At 41.1% G+C, this 19,614-nt stretch overlaps 1 protein-coding gene across 9 annotated transcripts in view; it reads left to right on the top strand.

Annotated features, from left to right (window-relative positions):
- Positions 1–19,614, top strand: part of USP22 (ubiquitin specific peptidase 22) — a 92,157-nt gene that overhangs the window by 70,520 nt on the left and 2,023 nt on the right. For all 9 annotated transcript variants that reach the window (XM_051632132.1, XM_051632131.1, XM_051632124.1 and 6 more), the window contains 7 exons: positions 1,507–1,654; positions 8,300–8,405; positions 10,079–10,237; positions 12,331–12,457; positions 15,216–15,307; positions 16,813–16,875; positions 18,741–18,890. In XM_051632132.1, coding sequence (XP_051488092.1) covers positions 1,507–1,654; positions 8,300–8,405; positions 10,079–10,237; positions 12,331–12,457; positions 15,216–15,307; positions 16,813–16,875; positions 18,741–18,890 — 845 coding nt within the window. The remainder of the gene's footprint in view (positions 1–1,506; positions 1,655–8,299; positions 8,406–10,078; positions 10,238–12,330; positions 12,458–15,215; positions 15,308–16,812; positions 16,876–18,740; positions 18,891–19,614) is intronic.

Here is a 19,614-nt window from a genome sequence, read left to right as displayed (position 1 = left end):
ATCTTGGCAAAGCATTATCTTGGTGTTGCAGGCAGCCTCTGCTGGCAAACAGCTTTTCCAAAGGGTAGGGAAGGCAAAATGACTGAAATTTTCACTTATTAAAAACAAAATCACAGAATCACAGAAACATTGATGCTGGAAAAGACCTCTGAGATCATTAAGTCCAGCCTATTACTGTATCAAGCCCAGTTATCCTATGAAATAGGATATCTAGGATAATAGAATATCCTGTGAAATACAACCTGAAGCTTGAGTGAATAAACTCTTCTAGATCTTTTTGGGCTCCCTGCACGGACACCACAAGCATCTTTTGGAACTGGTGTCACAGTGCAGGGGTTGATGAACAGACAGACAAGTCAGTTTGCTCAAGAAGGACTTGAGTCTGAGACTCTGGATGCCAAAACTGGCAGCAGAAGTGAGGACCCAGGAACATGAAAGTAAAAGAATTGAAGCAGTAATACTTGAGTGAAAATGGAGGGGGTAAAGGAAGGAGCTGAACCTCAACCCACAGAAACATAAGACCCTTAGAATAGGGTATTTTGGGGTGTGTTTGGTTTGTTGTTTTAAAGTGGCACCTGGCTGGTTTTTAATTTACAAAAAAAGCCACGTCTTTCTGTAGGGAGTTACCTGCCCTCCTGTTCTGTGCTGATTTACCTCCCCAGCTGTGTGTCACCCCTCAGTGGTGTTTCACATCACGGTTTTGCTGACTGAATAGTTTGCCTGTGCACTCTCTAATACACTCCTGGCAGGATCACCTGGGGCAATTTCAGTCGCTACAGTTGCCAGCTCATCAGGATTTGACTGAAGCAGATTAAGAAGCAGATGCAGGAGCTGGTCCAGGACCAGAACTCTGGCAGTGACACCCTGCAGGGAAGGTAACAGGCAGCTGAGGACAGGTGGATAAAGCTCTTGAAGGCAGCTGTGCTGGATGAAGTTGTTCTAAAGCCCTGCTCTGCGGTAGCTCTACAGTGAAAGGCCAATACTGCTGGGGTCTGCTGTCCTGCTTGTGAATTTTTCCATAAGATAGGATCATGCACAACCATGGGATGCAGAGAGTTTCCATGGGTTGGTTCAGTGGCAGCTGGCATCTGACAGTCTCATCTTCAGTGTTTGTCCTGATTGGAGGGGGCATGTAATTTGTTAGCAAAAAACTGATCTCTTGCAAATGTAGGAATTAGTTTTTCCCTGGGTTATTTTAATAAAAGCCAGTGGTATCAGTAGTGTTGTTTGCCACCTCCTTTTTTTTCTTATTTTAATTTTATTTTAGGCTAATCCATCACAAAATGCAAGAATTTCAAGGGTTAAAACTGAGGTGCTCGGTTCTGAGATCACTTCTCCAGTAGTCTGGGATAAAAAGCTGTCTCTCTGTATTTTATTATTAAACCCATCAGAATTAAATGGTCTACATTTATTTGACTAATTGCACTCGCTTAAGTTTTTAATAATTAAATGCACTGAGGCTGTGTAACTTGTTAACAGTCATGTCCTTTTCTTTGCTTTGAGCAGTTTTACTCTGGGCACCGATCTCCTCACATTCCATATAGGTTATTGCACCTGGTATGGACTCACGCACGGCATTTAGCAGGGTACGAGCAACAAGATGCACACGAGTTCCTCATTGCTGCATTAGATGTGCTGCACAGACACTGCAAAGGTAAGGCTTGCACCCAGTCTTCAATCAACAAGGAATATTGGATCAAAAGGAGGTAGAGCAATCTCTTCTTAAAATCAAGTGTAGCGTCTCCCCGCGCAGCAGCCTGAGCAAATTCCCTTTAAGATGTTCAGTTCACTTAAAGAAGATTTAGAAATAACTAAAAAAAAACCAACAACATTCCCACTGTCAAAAATGACCTGAAGTTAGAAGCAGACAAGCCTGTACCTTGATTTGAATCACCATTGTGTTCTTCTCTTACTGGCTGTGAGTCACTTTCTTTTAAATTGCCATTTTAATTCTATTTATACTGGAGGTAGTTAGAACTCTTGCTCAGTGTGTCATGGGCCTGATGAAAATAACATAGGACAGGCTAAGGCTCTTCTGCTTCAGTATTATTCTACTCTATTTATGATGCCCAATTACGTACAGAAATGTGAATAAGAAAAAAACAGTAATGGGTTTTGGTATCTAGTCTGTATATAATTGTACATACAGTACAGTAAAAGTACCCAGTGACATGGTTGTAGGGATGAACTCTCCAAGTCTTGATTTGGTAGTATCTTATGAAAGTATTTATTTCATGTTAGCTAACTGAACTACATCTGAACTTAAGTTTTCCCCATCTGCCAGTATTTGATCTAGCTTGATTCACTTTTTTTTTTTACTATTATTGTAAGGCAATATAGTAGGGTTGATACTAGAGAACAAGCAAACCCTTAGTCACTAAAAATAAGCTTTGAGGCACTCAAGTTTCTTCTAGGGCTCTTAGAAAAGGCACTTAGAGGTTTGGGTTTTGGGTTATCACAGGACTGTCAAAGGGAAAGCTGCTGCTGATTTGAAACATTTTGAGGTCTTGCTTTTATCTTGGAGATAGTCTTGCATGGTAGCAGTTGTGCTTGAGATTCATGATAGGTGTCCTCTGGAAGAGTCTTCTCCAAAAAGAGTACTCCTAGGAACTGGAGAACAGAACATTTCTTCTGTAATCATTAGTGTCTATCATTTGACAATCACTAATTGAAATGCAATAAGCCTAATGAAACGAGTGGTGAAGTACTGTAGGAACAGAGTCTCTCCCAATAGTCTATCCTCTTGCTTCTTAACAGTGAAAATACTCAGCTGCAAGCAGAAATACTTCATGGTTCCTGACAAGTTTTGGAAGCACTGATCTAAGAAATCCTGAAGCTTTTTAATCATCTTTGATAGAAAATTATGTTTGTATTTTTTCTATACTTCCCAATGAATTAATGAAGGATAAATATTTTCTTCTCAGAATTGTAAAGAAAAAAACTTGCAACAATAAAGGTCTCTGCACTTTTTTCAAACAGTTTAAGAATCTGAAAAGGCTTTTTTTCTTAAAGTGTGGTTTGGCTTTAAATGAAGAATCTATCTGCAATTACCAACAAACCCAAGCTTTCTCAACAGTTTCTTTATTTTTGGTTCCTTTTGGCCTCTCTAGCCTGAATGAAAATGAAGCAGTGATGTGTCCTAAAACTTTGAAAAAAATAGGCTAGACAGACTTTGGAAAGAGGGTGTGTGGGGATCCTTTTACTACCAGTTGGGTATCACAGATGTGTTGGAAACACTGACTTCTGAATGGGTATCAAGTTTCATAATGGTTTTGGTCAGCTTGAATTGTATTGGGGGTTTTTACACCTTCACTTCTGAGCTCTCTTAAGTTGTGGCAAAAGTACCATTTCCGTTTGATACAAGGAATGAAATTCAGATATTTAAAGGATATTGTTAAGTTTGAGCTCCTTGCATGGACATAACTTGGTACTGCAGCACTACTAGGAAGGCATCCACAGATCCTTGATGTCTGTGCACCCAGGCTTTTACATTTCTGTTTCTGAATGAATGGGCTTTTCTTAAGCTACAGTAAACAATCTATACCACATCAAGGTGATTTAAAAGAAGTGGTTGTGTGGGAACCAAACCAGTTCATCTAAACCAGCATTTCAAGTATGGTCATGATAAACCACTTTTGGAATAAGTAGTTTGCTAAGTAATGAGAAACTTTTGCCAGTTACACACTTCTCTCTGCACACAGACTCACACATGTGAAACATACATATGTGAAAATATTATTGCTAGTAGTGAGAATGCATCCTAAAGCTACAACAAGCAAATGATGCCTCCCCTGCCTATATGAAATATTTATCTTACTGAATCAAAAAAGCTTTTAAAGCTTCCAGTCTGTAGTAATCGAGTTCTACAGTTAATACACAGTGAAGTAAGATAAAGTGTGGGGAAAATTTGGTCTGAAAGTCTTAGTTTTTGGATGCTGTTCGTTATCTCCAAGGCTTCAGGCACCAAAGTAAATGGAAGTGCTCCTTATGGTAAGAATGTATAAATATCCAGTGGTGTTTGTTTAGCTGACATTGGTCATTTATCCCCTTTCCAGAACATTTACTTCGCTCTCTAGGAAGTGTCCTAATGCAAGTCAGAGAGGGCTGTGAGTGCTCATTTTTAATATCTCTCATTCCCTAAATGAGGAGAAATACATTCTTTAGATGTGCATTTCAAGATAAAGTTTTGTCATACTACATCCTGCCCAGTATAAAATGAACTGCCCTGAGATTCATCTATGGGCTGTGCCATAGTTGGTTGTTTTTTTTAGTGCTGATTGAATATATATTTTGTTTTGGTGGCATCTGTGAAGTTTTGGAAGCCCAAGATACCTGTATGATCACCCATATGTAAATCATGCCTCAGGGGTGATGTTAGCTCTCCTTGTGCCAGTTCTCTTGTGTTGGGCTGTGGCATCTGTGCAGGGTGTGTTCTGAGCACTTACCAGAGCTCTTCTCTGCAGCTGGAGTGATAGAAAATAGCTCTGAAGAAAAGGGCTCTGACTTGCCATGCCTGTGCATCACTGGTTTCATTCCAGCAGCTGGAGAAAGATAGACTAACTGGGAAGTAGCATTTTGGTGAGGGGTAAAAAAAGAAAAGCTAAGCTATAAATTACTCCATCTCCTCTACTGTTCACCCCAAGTGTGCCCAAGGTCTGTCCTTAAGTGCATACTCCAACTGGAAAACAAGAGCCTTCTTGAGTCAGAACTCTTTTCCAACGTTGCTGCTATAAATAAATAGCATTTAAAGTTGTACCTGCAATTAGTGCTGTTCCCACCTCTCCTGCTGGTTGGACAGAGTTCTGCAGTGTCATTGGATGTTGGCATCTGTGGGCCCTCTCACCACAAAAGCTTCTGAATGAGACTCAGAGCTGACTCCACCTCAGATATTAGCTTTTTGACCAGGGGAATGCTATAAAGAGCCTTGCTGGTTAGGTGATGGTCACCTTCTTTGTCCTAAAGTCTAACCATCCCCCTGGCCTCTGATATGTGTTGACTTGGCTCTTTAAAATGCATTAAGAGCTCTGCTTTTTGCTGTCTGAATGTTTGGAGTACAGAAGATGCTGAAAACCATCAGACATTGATCTGTTGCTTCTTGCATGTTTTCTTAGACTCTTCTGTGAAGAATAAATACAAAGTACACCCCCCTCTTCATGTGAGCTCCTTCAGGAGTTCCAGAGCTCTTAATTTGTTATAGGAATATAAATTATGGGTGTTTCTGCCTAGTGTGTGAAGCATTAGGTCAGCTTTTAGTCAACATGACAGATACATCTAAATTATCAGTGCTTTGGAAGAAATTGAGGGTTCTAGTTCTGCAGACTCCCATGGACAGTGAGATTCTATCATCCAAATACTTGCTAGTTCACTAGATCATCTCAGACATTCAGCCTTGGAGAAACTTAGACCAGAGTTGTTATTTTCTCGTATGGAGCAAGACTGCAATTTAGAAGTTCATAGTAAGTCCAGTGAAATCACAGGGGTTTTTGGTTTATTGCAGGAGCAACAACAGTCAAGCAGCAGAGAGTGGAGGAGATGGGCATTTGTACACAAAGCTTCAAAAAGCAAAATAAAAAAAAATGGAAGTAGTCCTTCATTTTTATCCTAAATTCATTCATCCCATGTTACTCAGTCATCTAACAAAGAGTAGTGCCTGAAAACTGATAAATTTTTCTGGTTTTCCTGTAGCATTTGCATTCACCTCTAACCAGGACTGCTGCAAAGAACTGGTGCTGGGTATCATGACAGGAAAAGAAAGCTATGCTGAGATTTGGGAGTGAAACCTCCTGCCCTGTGAATTCTGCATGATATTCTTAGGAACCCATAAAGCATATGCTTGCAAAACGTGTCAGCTCCTATGATCCATATAAATTTCTGTGTATGCTACTTTTTCATAAAGAATAACAAGCACATGTCATGTTGAAAAACACATTCAGAACACTGAGGGCCCAAATAAAACAGAAAAGTCAACATGAATGTCATGTTGATAAATGCCCCTTTTAAAATCTGGCTATTTAAAAATTCCTTTTTCTCATTTAAGATACATAATGGAAGTTGGAGGCAAAGCTTTAGTTTTTATTTCAAAAACAAAAGCAATGTTAAAAAGTAATCTGCAGCTGTTCTTACAGTTATTATGTATGATTTACCCTCAGTAGTATATTGAATGCATCTATATTTGAATACAAGTTATTATGCTTAGTTATTGCACAGATAAAGTGGTAACTTGTGTTGGGTTTTTTTAGTTGCATTTAATTTGAATCCAAACTCTTAAACTCGATTTTCTGCCACTCTCATAATGACATTGGTGTGTACATTGATGTATTTTCAAGTCTTTGTTTTTAGTCTTGTGCTGCCCAGTCTCTCTCAAAAAGCTGATTTCCCTAGTAGGAGTTAGGACCAGCTTTAAAAACAGAAACCTACTTTATAGGACAGAAATGTAGAAGGGAACCTTAACTTGAGCACAAGGATCTAGCAGCCTCTAATTCTCAGCTGCACAATATACCTCCTCTCAGCATCTGTTACATATTGACAAGTGTGAGTAGGTGGTAATGGTATTTTTTTTTTTTTTTCCTCCTCTCCAACCAAATGTCATGGGAAATAATGTTGAGTGGGTAATACTCTCCTGTTTTGCTGGGAACAAGCTTGTAGGAATATGCTTCTGAGACCCTCTCATCACTGATCCTAATTGACTTGTATAATTGAAAAGGGAGGGTTGGTTCTCTTCTGTAGGTGGAACTGGCTGTTTATAGAAGCCTCCAACAGGGATTTGACCTGTGGACCAGTAAAAATCTCTGGACACTGTTTCCCTGCCTCTGCCCCCTTGAAACAAACAGAGGGAGATAATGTTTCAAATGGTGAGGTTACAGGGATGTGGCAGTTGCATCTTGTTTCTTTAAAAAGGAAAACTGGAGTTTTACAAACAAGCATAGATAAAAACAAGCTTCTAAAGCTTCACTGGGGGAAAAAAGTCCTCATTCCTTTCTGCTGCAAGGAGATTCTGCCTAGAACACCTTAGACACTAGAGAAGTGGTGGGGTATTTCCCTGTGCTTTTAGTTTCTTTAAGTGTGTTTTCTACATACTTGACTAGAAATTAATTATTTGTGAGTAGAAGCTCTGATGTGAGAAGTCTAAAGCTGAAATACTTCTGAGTAAGTTAAAGATACCAGGAAATCTGGCAAAACTTGGTTCTGTATTAGCAGTTTCTGTTGTAGGAGATCAGAAGACATCTTAAGGGGTTACTTTACAAAATAATTAGCTGGTGCTGTGAAACAGTTTGCAGGTGCATGTCTGGTTACAAAGCAAAACCAATTGCATCTTTTCTACCTGAGGAGTATAAGCAGTAGGGTCTTGGAAATTAAATAAAAAGTGCATCCCTTCCAGTTGACCTCTTGGGAATGGGGAGTGTGCTTCAAAGCTGAGAGTTGCACCAAGAAATTCTTGGTTATTTAATGCTCTGGTTAGTGTAAGAAAGCTGAATTTGCTTAATGAGTTATTGTGCTCCTGAGACCTGCAGTGACAGTTTATTATGCCTAAAAGTTGGGTATGTGTTCATTGTGTCCCTTGGGAACCTTGAGGCTTGTCATGTCTCTGAAGAAGCTGCAGGAAGACACAGCACTTGCCTTCCCTCTTAAGATAAGGGCGTCTTTCATTTTCTCACTGGTGAAAGCTTGAAGGGAAGGTGGATGTTTCTGTTGAAAGGACAGATGCAGACAGCAGGCTGGAGGCTAATGGCTCTTAACAAACCTCTTACTCTCAGAAGTTGACTGGGATAGAATTAAAAAGTAGCATCTGCTGACGTTTCCCCTGTGTTTGTTTAGGGAACTAAGGTGCCATAGAATGCCCTGCCTGAGCAGCAGCTTCTGCTTCTGTGGTAAAGATCTGGCTGTTTGTTTGGATAGAAATATTACAGGGTGGCCCTTGAAGTAAAATTTAAATGGTCTTGTTCATGAGCCACCTTGGCATCTCCTTCATCTTAGGAACTGATCTTTCCAACAGATACTGCAAAGCAAATCTGTAAAGGGAGATCAGGCCATCCCCTGAAAAAGGGGTTGGCTGGCAGCTGGTGTGGCTTAAAGCTTCACCTCTCCAGGAGCTCACTGCATTTAAACCCTTCAGATTACATTCTGTGCATTGCTAGGAGTTCTCCTCTTTTCCCCTTGTTTTTCTTTAGTATTGGCTGTGTGAACTTGCAGTCTGTTTATAAATTTCTGGTATAAAAAGTTACGGAAGACAAAGTCCAAGACAAACCACTGTTCCCTGAGAGGATTTTTGACTTCTGAGTCTGTGTTTGCATTCCTCCAGGTGATGATAATGGGAAGAAGGCCAACAACCCCAACCACTGTAACTGCATCATAGACCAAATCTTCACAGGCGGACTGCAGTCTGATGTTACCTGTCAAGTCTGCCAGTAAGTAATTTGTTTCTGCCCCTGCACTCTGATTTGAAGCTGCACATCCTCCAGTGCAACACTGCACTGAATCTCTTCTTTCTTGAATGCCAATAAAATACCAGGAAAATTCCAGGGAGACAAGAACTCTTTAAATACCACGTCAGCTAAATGCAATCAGTTGCTGGTGAACTGTGATATATTAAGACACACCAAGAAAGGTACCTGGAAAGTACCACAGGCTCATGGACATAAGTTTTAGTAGTCTGTAAAAGGTTGTTCTTCTCCAGGTTCATGAGGAGAAGACTTCCAAGATCTCTTTGGTTTTGAAATTAGGCAATTTCCACTACATTTCAAGAAAATTCTGATATGCAACCATATTTTCCTTCATTTAGGAGCCTCTTGGATCATCAGGAGAGGTTTCAAAGAGGCTGACACTAATGTAATCCCAGGGCCCAGCAAGCAAATGTTTTACAAGAGTGAGGAAAAATGTATTTGTTGTTCTGCTCCATGTGCTGGAGCAGGTTGAGTTCTCTTTCAAGACATTTGGTGTTGCCACAGTGCAGAAATTAGAGTTCTTGGGTTTTGTTCTGTCTTGCATTCTTCATAATTTGACATGCTGTCCTGCAAATGGGCTGTTGTGCTGCACTTTTTGGGATCTGCCTTTATTCCCTATTTCCTGGAGAGATTTGCAGATTATTTACTGTAAGGAAACTGTATGAAATTTGTTTCTTTGCCTCACAGAGCCACAGAATCCTTCTATAATAAAAAGCTTGGTGTGTTATGACACAATATTAGCATTGATGAAACTTGAACAAAAGTTTTCTTTTGAAAATGGCTAAGTTTTGCACAAATGAGGCTGGAGAAAAAGCAGAACATGATAGGCTTCATGAGATCACAGGGTGAAAGGCACTAGTTTTAGAGAAAGAGAGAAGTCAAAAAGATAAGCCTAATAAGTACAAACAGAAAATACTTCCAAAGTAGGAGTTTAGACCCCAAAGTTCTAGACTTCCCTTAAAAATGTAAACACTGGAAGAAAAGGTTTGAGTCAATACAAGTTAAAATTCTAAGCAGCTTTTTCCATGGTCTAGCTGTTGGCTTGTCCTCAGCTGTTTTGTAGAGAAAGCTCATCAAGAACTCTCACTGTTCTTCATGCAGTTATTCTTTGGCCTCTCAAATTCCAAACGCTGTAGGAGATGCTCGTGAAAACTTCAAAGCTTATTTCATTGCACCTCTGTGTAGCAGAAGCCTTTGGCTCTTCTATCCCAGTAGCCTTAAGCACCATCTTCCATGTCTTGACTAGCAAACCGGGCCTCTGAACTGGGTGGCTGGCACACAGCTGTTGTCATAGAGGTTGCTGGTTTATACTGGTGTATACCTCTACCTCTGAGTAACCCAGCTCGTTCACGTTGAGTCACAGGGCTCCAGTGAGTGAGTGTAGTAAATGCATGTATTTGGCATTTAGTACAGCACATACATTTCCTAAAACACATGGATTTAAATATTCAGAAGAGCAATCAGGTGTGGGAAAACATCCTGGAGCAAGTGTATTTTCTGTCATCTTTGAGTGCCCTCTAGGGGCGACGTAGATCCCGTGGTTCTTAGACGTTTAAGTATCTGGCGTGCACCTTCAAGTCAAGACTGTTCATTTTACTACCTTTTAAACCGGTATTAAACTGTTTTCTTTTTCCCAGTGGCGTTTCCACAACGATAGACCCGTTTTGGGACATCAGTTTGGATTTGCCAGGCTCCTCCACCCCGTTCTGGCCGCTGAGCCCGGGGAGCGATGGCAGCGTGGTGAACGGCGAGAGCCACGTCTCAGGCACCACCACCCTCACAGACTGCTTGCGAAGGTACCAAACGGGGCAAAACCCACTTGGGTGGGGTAGAAAGAGCTGGGCTTCGTTCTCTTCTTCAGGTGGCACTGAGCAGTGGGAGTGACGTGATGCTTTGTCAAGGCGTTATCCCCCACACTGTGTTTTTAAGCCTCTCTTAGTGGTTTGTGTAAGAGAAAGGGAGAAGGCAAAGGAGAGCAACAGGAGGCTTAGCAATAAGCAATCAAAACCAGTTGCTCTGCAATGCAAAAGCACAACAAATCTACCTTGGCTGCTGCCAGGAAATATAGTTTTAAATTATCAAAACCACCAGTGCCTGTCTCCACATAAAGAGTTCACAGCGCATTTAATGTTTGTCTACAGTGTAACACCAGGTATGAATCTGATCTTGTTCTGAGCAGAGCTGAGGGTCAGCTCCTGTCAGCTTAGTTGCAGGGGTGGCATTGAAGATTACAGGAATGGAGCTTTCAAAAAGGAAAAGGTAATTCTGAGCAGGAAACTGGGGCATCTTGGACACAAGTGGAGAGAATGTCATGTCTTCATCCACGGTTAACTTGGATCTTTTAGCCGATCTTAGTCATCCTCTTGTCCCAAATGCAGGTGTTTGTTGAAAATATTTGGAAGAGGCAAACTGTAGCCCAGGGCAAAGCTAATCCTCCTGAAATAAAAATTTATAGGCTCTGATACCTGATTTGTAAGCTTTTGGTTACTGTTAAGATCTCTGTTTTTAAGAAAATGAGGAATTAGTACAAATGAGAAATTGCTGATGCAGGAATACATCAAGAGGCAAAACTGGTCACATTTTGGTGATTTTCTTCAATGTGGAGATTAGTAGAGAGAGATGATAGGGAAGGAAAAACATCCAGGTTCAAAGATACCCACAAAGAGTATGGATTCTGGAAAGAAGTTGAACTCAAGTGGATAAAAAGGATAGGTCTAGGTTATTACCCAAAAATGAGCAGGCAGGTTGAATGTTACATTAAAACGAGGAAAGGGTGTGACTTCAGATCAGCCAGTGTGGCCATGCAGCTTGAAGTTGGCTTGAGGAAGGGAGAATTGAGCAGGAATATGTAAAAGAAAAAATAATAATTAAAACCCCCCAAACAAACCAACCAGAAAATGGTGGTACACAGGCTAGGTAAAGGAAATGTTGTCAGTCAAGCAAGAGGGGAGACCACAGGGCTGTGGTGATCATTTGGTGCTGGAGGCTGCATTGGCCATAAGCAGAACAAGACAAGTAGCCTTAGTGATCACCTGATCCCCTGTTGCCTTTGTGTGCATTAATAGAAAATGTTCAATTGTATTCCAAAATACTTCATCTCAAAACCCTACTTGTAAAGCAGCCTCTGGGCAGATGATTTATTTGCCCTGTGGAAGTCTAAACTTGGAGGAGCAGACTAGGCAGTCCATCCTCCTGGGCTTTTCTGTGCTGACAATTTTGGAAAAAGTGAGAGATATTTTGCTTGAGTGTGTTGTGAGAACACAGAGGTGTGGTGTGTTCTGTCCAAGCAGTTCCCTGTTCTGGATGGTCTCTTCCCATAGCTCCCTTGAGCAGTTTTGTCTGAAAATGTTGAAAGAGGTTTTTCTTGTTGTCAACACTTGGGTTTTCTTGGAAGATATCTGTGTTTTGAAAAGAACTTTGTGTTTACAGCCCTTTCTGTCTCAGAGCTTTGATACTGGGCCTGGAGGCTTCAAGCTAGAAGGGTGTCCTGTGGGTAGCATGCAGCTGAGCACAGCTGGTGGCATCTTGCTTTGGTGCTTCCATATCATTTTTTTTTTGTTTTGTTTTGAAAACAAAAGATCTTTGCTTTCTGTAGGAAAATGAGCTGTCCTGTTGAAGGAGATGAACTAACATTTAGCTCCTGTCTTAGGTGCTGATGCATTTCAGTGCAACGTTCCCAAGTAGAGCAGTGATAAATGTCAGGTTTGGATCTCTGAAGCAGAGCAACTTTACATTAGTGTAGGTGTTGGGTTTTTTATAAAATGACACTTAAATGCCATGAACTCTTGTCTGTTTGTGGTGCCAGTGACCCCAAGGTAAAAGCAAAAGAAGTGCTTTCAGCAGGTGTGGAAAATTGTCTGATCCCTTTGCTTTTTGATGTTTTTTTCAGGTTTACAAGGCCAGAACATCTAGGAAGCAGTGCCAAAATCAAATGTAGTGGTTGCCATAGCTACCAGGAATCTACCAAACAACTCACTATGAAGAAGTTACCCATTGTGGCCTGTTTTCATCTCAAAGTAAGTTCACAGGGGATAGGCAGAGCAGGGGACATGTATTCCTCTCTGAGAGGATGGGTTAAATCCCTGGACGTACAGTCTGCTTTCACTGACTAATCTTCTATGATATAAATGACTATAAAGAACAGCTTGCATGCCCAGCTAGATTTTTCTATTAAGATAGCATTACATTTTAATACAGCTTTGCAATATGTCTGAGGGAACCCAACTAATTGGAATCTGGAAACAGAATTGAAAACTGGTATAGTACCTGAACCAGTAGAAACCAGCCTCCACTAACTATTACTCATCCTGCCTGGTGAAATTTTTACCCTACAATTCTACTACAGGAATGTCACAGAGGAGTTCTGTGTTGAAGGAAAAGCATGAAAAAGTTAGTGGTTGCTATGGAGGAGAAGGCTTCTTGTATCTTCCCAACTGTGGTGTTGTTTCCGACATTTCCAATCCAGATTGTCAGGTGCAGTGATGGGAGATAATGTCATAGTTGGTGCCCTCAGGTAATTTAGTCCTGTACAATTGCTGTATTAAATGTGAAGAGAGTGACTGTGGTACAAAGAAGGCAGCTGGTGCAGATGATGAAGGTCATTCTGTGTCAAGAGGCAAAGGGTCCCTGAAAAGGACCACAGGGCTTTGTAGAAGCAGCCACCACAGTAATTTAACTGTATCTTTGATCTGCTTGAGCTTTTCACATGCAGACCTCTAAGGTCTTGAGTGTCTCCTGGGACAGACAAGAGAGTCTTCTCAGTGCTAGGCAGCAACCGGTGATCACTGGCCTCAGCTCTTACTGTGACCAGTGTTTCAATAAACTGCTTCTCTGGTGATGCTACTAGTGTCACACCAGCTACATAAATAAAACCAGCATTTTTCTGGTGACTGGAAATGGGTATTGAAATGGCAGCCAACATGCTGTGTGCAAAGGAAGGCTTGTATTGCTTCTCTTTCCAGTTGGGGAATGGTGAATTGAAAGAACATAAACTCCAGCCTTTTCCTCCAGAGACTTTGGTCGATTCTTTAATTCTTACAAGGTTTCTAACCTTTGAACTTGGATAAAACACCTGGGTAACTTTAATAGCATTGGAATTAGACTTTTATCTTGTAGCTGTCATGGCAAAGCACATGGTGCACTTTGCTGCAACATCCAGGCAGTTTTTCTGGTTTATTTTCCAGTAGCCCTCTAAGCTGGGTCAGTGTGTTCATACTGGAAAATCTAATAATCCTTGTAACTCTGATGTCATGGTCTCAAGTCATGGACTTTATTCAAGAAATTATTGTAGTTTGGAGTTTTTGAATTACATAGCAACTCCCTGCCCAGCACAGCAGTGATTTAAAATCTATTTTCAAAATCTGGCTTGTTCAGAAGCTTGTTAATGAAATGCAGAGGTCATGACATGAAACCAGAATGCTAGAGGAAGGGCTGGATTTGTGAGAGAAGATTGATTCTGCTTTCAACTGGAAAAAGGTGTCACAGGTGGAAAGAATTTCCTCTTCTGTAATTTACAGGCCTTTTCAGACTGTTTGGGACAATCATGCCTTCAGATTTTCACCCCCATGGTCCTGCAGTTCTTCAGTTGCAACTGGAGTTGCATAAATGAAACATGCCAAAGATAATAGCCTGGCTGTTCTGTGGCTGTTTGTGGTCTCCCTGGAGAGCATTCTGGCATGAGTTGAGGTGTCAGGAGTGCTTGGCTTTTGGGGGAGTTTTGGGGCTCTTGGGCTGTCATTTTTATTTTCTTTTTTCATTTTATTTTTTCATTGCAGAATAGTTAGCAAGATAAACCCAGGTGATTCTGCTCTTTGGGCAGGGCAATGTGGCTGTGCTCAGCCCCTTTCCTACACTCAGCTCAGTAGTTCTGTTATCCAGAATGACTGAAGAATATTTATTTAAAATAAACTACTTTTCCTAAGGGATGGTGTTGTCCTGTCTGTGCAAAATGCACATTTCATTTCATGTGTTAAAGCAAAAAAGGAACACACAAGATAAGAATTGGAGAAGTCTCCGCTTTTCACGTCTGGATCTGTTGCTAGGGAATTGTTATGGCACCACAACTGGAAAATAATTAACTTGAAGTGTAAATAGAGCAGAATTTCTGAGAAACAGGGAGAGAAGCTGCCTTTAAATAGAAACTCATTCATCTCTTTCTGGTGTTTGTTCCTGTTTCCATTTAATGTTCAATCAAGAAGCTGAGGAGAGGCCGGTGGGTATTGCAGGCTCCTTTTGGTGAAGGGACAAGGCTTTTTGATGATCATCTTCCATTCTTGCCCTAATTTGAATGGGTGTTCCTGTGTAGGCTTGGATTTCTGTCAGTTGAGGTGACTGGATGGGTGGAATAAGTGTGTGACTCTGACACACAGTCTGTCTCCAGTTTTCTGTGCTAGTGGAGGCAGCAGCCATATATCTGAGCAGTGTGGAGTACAAATAAACAAGGATTTGGGTAAAGACTCTGTGTGCTCTCTCTGTTCAGTGTATATTTTTCTTAGTGTCAGCTGGGAGCAAGTTTGTTAGGTCTTAAGGTAAACATTCTAATTAATATGGTATTTTTTCCCCCACAAACTGCTTTATTTTCCTGGTGGAAATGTGTTAGGATTTATACAGGGCTCCCAGCCCAGATAGTTGGTAGAAAAAAAATCTGGGAAGATCCCTGGATACTGACTCCTAATGTGCTTTCATTTTATTGTTCCTAAGCTTAGGATATTTATAAAAAGACAGAAAACTGAGCCTTTCTCTAAAGAAACCCCAAATTCTTCCCCTTTTCTGCAGCGGTTTGAACACTCAGCCAAACTGAGGCGAAAGATCACTACGTATGTCTCCTTTCCACTGGAGCTGGACATGACACCATTCATGGCTTCCAGGTGTGTACCAAGTTCCAAACCCCCCAGAGAACCTGGACAGAACTGTTTACCAGGTCATACATGTGCAACCATGGAACATCTTTGAATCAAGGTTATAGAACAGTGGGGAGGATGATCCTTAAGCTTCTTGACCTCTGCATCTTTTCTAAACTGATTTGGAGATAAATTGTTGAGTTTGGTGTGCCAAAAAAGGCTTTATATTTAAACATTTTTTTAAAATATAATATGTTTCTGGTTGCATGTTCTGTTTATAGACTCAGATCCATCATGCCTTCATGGTTCTATGGTTAGACTCAATGATCCCAAGGTTTTTTTCCAACCTGAGTGGTTCTATGATTCACATCCCTGCTTTGGTCCCACATGTCCAACCACCAGTCATCTTGTGGAATTAGGCAGACTGGACATAACCCTAGCCTAATATTCCTGAAGTTATTAAAATCCTTCCTCTTTATTCCTGCACACATGCAAATCTGGGTTTTTTTGGCTTGACCTTCAACTTTTGTCTCAAGAATGAAAAACAAACCCAAACAACCCCAAAACAGAGTCCAGATTAAAATAGCTTTTTCTAATGGGTATTTAAACAGAAACAGACTTTCCCTACCTCCCAGGCTTGTGAAAGACATGAGATTTATACAAATATACCCTTATGGAAGGAATTTAATCACTTCAGTTAATGAGTATTTGTCAGGTGTTCCCTTCAAATATGCAAGAGGATGTTCAGCTTTAATTTCTGTCTGAAGCAATGCAGAAAGCCCCAAAACATGGCAGCTCTTAACACAGGGGCTCTATTTGATGCTAAAATTTTAGCAGTAATTTCAAGCTTCACCCATCCTGCCACCCCCCTCTCCCTCAGAGAAAAGTAGATGATTCTGCCAGGAAAGAAAGGAGAACCCTGACGCTCTGTTAAATTGTGTTATATTAAGAATATATGGTTTGTTCCAGTATATTCTGGAGATTTTGAGACTTCCCTGTTCATCTGTGGTAACTTCTCCTTGGATAGAACAGGCTGTGCTGATAAAAGGTATCAAGCATAATGGAATATAGATGGGATAATCAACAGCCATAGTTCTGGAATCTGAATTTCATTGGCTGTGAAATCAACAGCATAATCCTATTGCTGTTGTCAAAATGCAACATGAACTTATATCAGAGCCAGGATGATTGACCCATCGCAGGTGAAAGGACTGATGTAATTAGAGATTTTTCCAGATTTAAAATACAAATCTTCACCTGTTTGGAAGCTTTTGGGATAGAATGCTTGACATAAACAGATGTGTACTTGCAGCACTGAAGCCCCAGCCAGGAGGAGAAATGGTGGGGTTTATGTAGCACTGATTAAATAAATAAAGCATCTTGAGCATCCAGATCAGCAGCCCCTCTCTGCTGCCTTCTGTGCTTTTCAGTAAGGACCTGGGTTCAGCAGACAGGCTGTGTCATGTAAAACCTATTTCCTGGGCTTGGGAACCACTGCTTTAAGTGACTGGATTTTTGTGTGTGTGTTGCAGTAAAGAGAGCAGAATGAACGGGCAGTACCAGCAGCCGACGGATAGTCTAAACAATGATAATAAGTAAGTGGTACATTCCATGACTCCTGTTGTGAAAGGTAGTTGGCTTCTAGGAGGAGATACACAGTCTGCTGTATGTCCTGCAGTACCATGTTTGACAGCACAGTAAGTGTGAACTGTTGCAAAATGAAGCTTCATTCACTCCAGCTGCCCAGTCTTTTGTGGTTTCATGGCAGCTGACTCTGATAACCCCTGGGAGCAAAACTAAAGCTGTGGCTGCTGTATTGAAAGGGATGGGGATTTTCTTGAAATAATCCCGTTTCTATTGCAAAAGGGCTTCCAGAGGACCTAAAGAAAGCTGATAGAACACTGACACTCCAAGTCCCAAGTAGATGACCCCAGTAATTCCAGGGTCTCTTGGTCAGTTATTGATTGCAGTCAGGAGAAATGATGTGCTGATGGGGCTTGCTCAGGAATGTAAAGGCAGTGTAATTGAAACCAGTGTCTGTAGCTTAATGAGAGTAGAGATGGGCACATAAATCTTACCTTCTTTTTTTTTTTTTTTTTCCTTAAATAAGGTTACAGGTTTGGTTGCTACAGTCACGTGCTGATGTTGTGTATTTAAATTCTTCAAGGCACTTGATTTAGCACTAAAGTAAGAAACAGAACATATAGATGTAACAGAGTCACAATAGGTAGGTTTAAAAACTAACCAACCAGGTCTTAGTTGCAGGTACCAGGCAGGTGTTACACGTGGTCCTGTAGTGACTGGGTCATTAGATCTATGGTGTTTAATGGTGTTAGCAAAGATCTGAAAGAAAACACACTGATCACTGAGGTTTGCACATTACTTCAGTTGGAGAAGTTGTTAACAACAAAGAGGATTAGTAATGAGAGCAGAGGCATCTGGGCTGCTTAGCAAGCTGGATGCTACTTAACTGCTGGGGCAGTCTTGGAATCCTCCATCTGAGACTAGACAGTGGTGTCCATCCCAGCTGGATGAAAGGACTCCACTAGGAAGAGGGTGGCTTTATAATTCAGGAGCTCTATGGACAGTCAACTGAATGAGGTGCCTTGTTGTGGCAGCACTGTGTAAAAAGAGCTCTGTGCATTTTGAACCTAAGTGGAACAATATAAAGTGAGATTAGAGAGAGCACTTCCCCACTGTGCAGCTCTGCTTGTAGCCCTGTTAAGAGGACAGCATCTTAAAAAAGGGTTAAAGAGTGGAGAACATTTGAAAAAGAGCTGCAAGTATGTTTAAGACTGGAAGCAAAAATCTTACCTTAGAACAAGTGTCAGGGACTTTAGTCTTCTCCTTTTTAAGAAAAGAAAAGGAAAAATGTGAAGAGCAACTTGATCAGTCTCAGGATCTTTGGAACAGAGATGTCTGCTGCTTTTCAGGCTGGCAGGCAAATGAACAGCAGTATCTGAAAGCTAGAAGTTAAGGCTTGAGTAGATTCAGTATTTCAAAGCAGGTGCAGAGTTTCTAGATAAGGACAGTTAATCCTAAATATTTCTAGTACTGATTGCCTATATTTAAGATACCTCCTTCCCCATCCCTGTACCTCACATGCATTTTTCTGGCTGACTAGAGTAACTAGTTCAGGGAAAGAGAAAGTCAGACCAGATGATCAATAGTCCTCTTCAGGAATGCATCAATATTGATCTGTTTTGGAAGAGAAGCATTTGGAAGGCAGTGCAGCTGCCATCAGACTGGAGTCTTGCAGGAATAGCAAGACAAAAAAAAAATTCAAAGTGGTTCATTTTCCTGGGCAAAGATGCCCTCTTCCCAGTTCATGTTTTCTTGATGGATCAGATCCTTTGCTATTTCCATACGTGTTTATGAGTACAAGCTTCTGCCTGTATTAACATGTCAGCTGTTATTTCCCCTTTTGATCCACTTATTCACTGACTCTTTTCTGTACCAGGTATTCCTTGTTTGCAGTAGTTAATCACCAGGGAACCTTGGAGAGTGGGCACTATACCAGCTTTATCCGGCAGCACAAGGACCAGTGGTTCAAGTGTGACGATGCCATTATCACCAAGGCTAGCATTAAGGATGTGCTAGACAGTGAAGGGTGAGTTGGGAGCTGCAAAGGGGAGAGGAAGGGAAGCCTTGGCCTTGGTTGGGTTTTCCTTGCTTTCCATTAAAGAGCCTTTCATCACAGAGAACACTGAGTTTCTCTCTTTGGATCCATAATGTCTCTGTATGTGTCAGTGCTTCAGAATGTCTGATCATCCTGGATTTGCTGAAGGAAGAAGAGGGGAAGGACAAGGGACACCAGGTTGACTGGGCAGTGTCTGTAACTGGTGCTCATGTTCAAACTCTTACTTGCTAATGGAAGGGACCCTGAAAAGCAAAGTGTAGGGGCAGAGGTGTTTCTCCATGATACAGCCCAGGCTTTGTCTGCAGAACCTTTGGATTACCAGGAGTGTAAATGATTTGAGAAGCCATTAATCAGAGTGCAAGGCTGTGGGGGGGGGCAGGTATAGAACATGAGCTGCTGCTGCTTAGCTCATGGCTTTAAATTGATTGCAGATTGATATTATGGTGTCAGATATTTGCATCAGACAAATATTGGGATTGCAGAGCAGGAGCTTTCAAAGGAGGCATCTTGGTGTTCCTCATTTGAGGGAAGCACTGGGGACTGGTGAATGTTTCAAAAATAAGGTAATTTAAAATCTGAAGTATTTTTTTTTTTTTTTTTTTTTTGCATTTTCAACTCCAGACTTGATACTGGGAAGATAAGCCCATCTTGGTCTTTTTTTAATTATTCCTGACATTTCCAGGATTGCTGCAGG

Source organism: Apus apus, chromosome 14 (assembly GCF_020740795.1).
Source record: "Apus apus isolate bApuApu2 chromosome 14, bApuApu2.pri.cur, whole genome shotgun sequence".
Classification (NCBI taxonomy): Eukaryota; Metazoa; Chordata; class Aves; order Apodiformes; family Apodidae; genus Apus; species Apus apus.
Note: the sequence above shows the minus strand (reverse complement) of the source record. Positions and strands in the feature narration are given on the sequence as shown.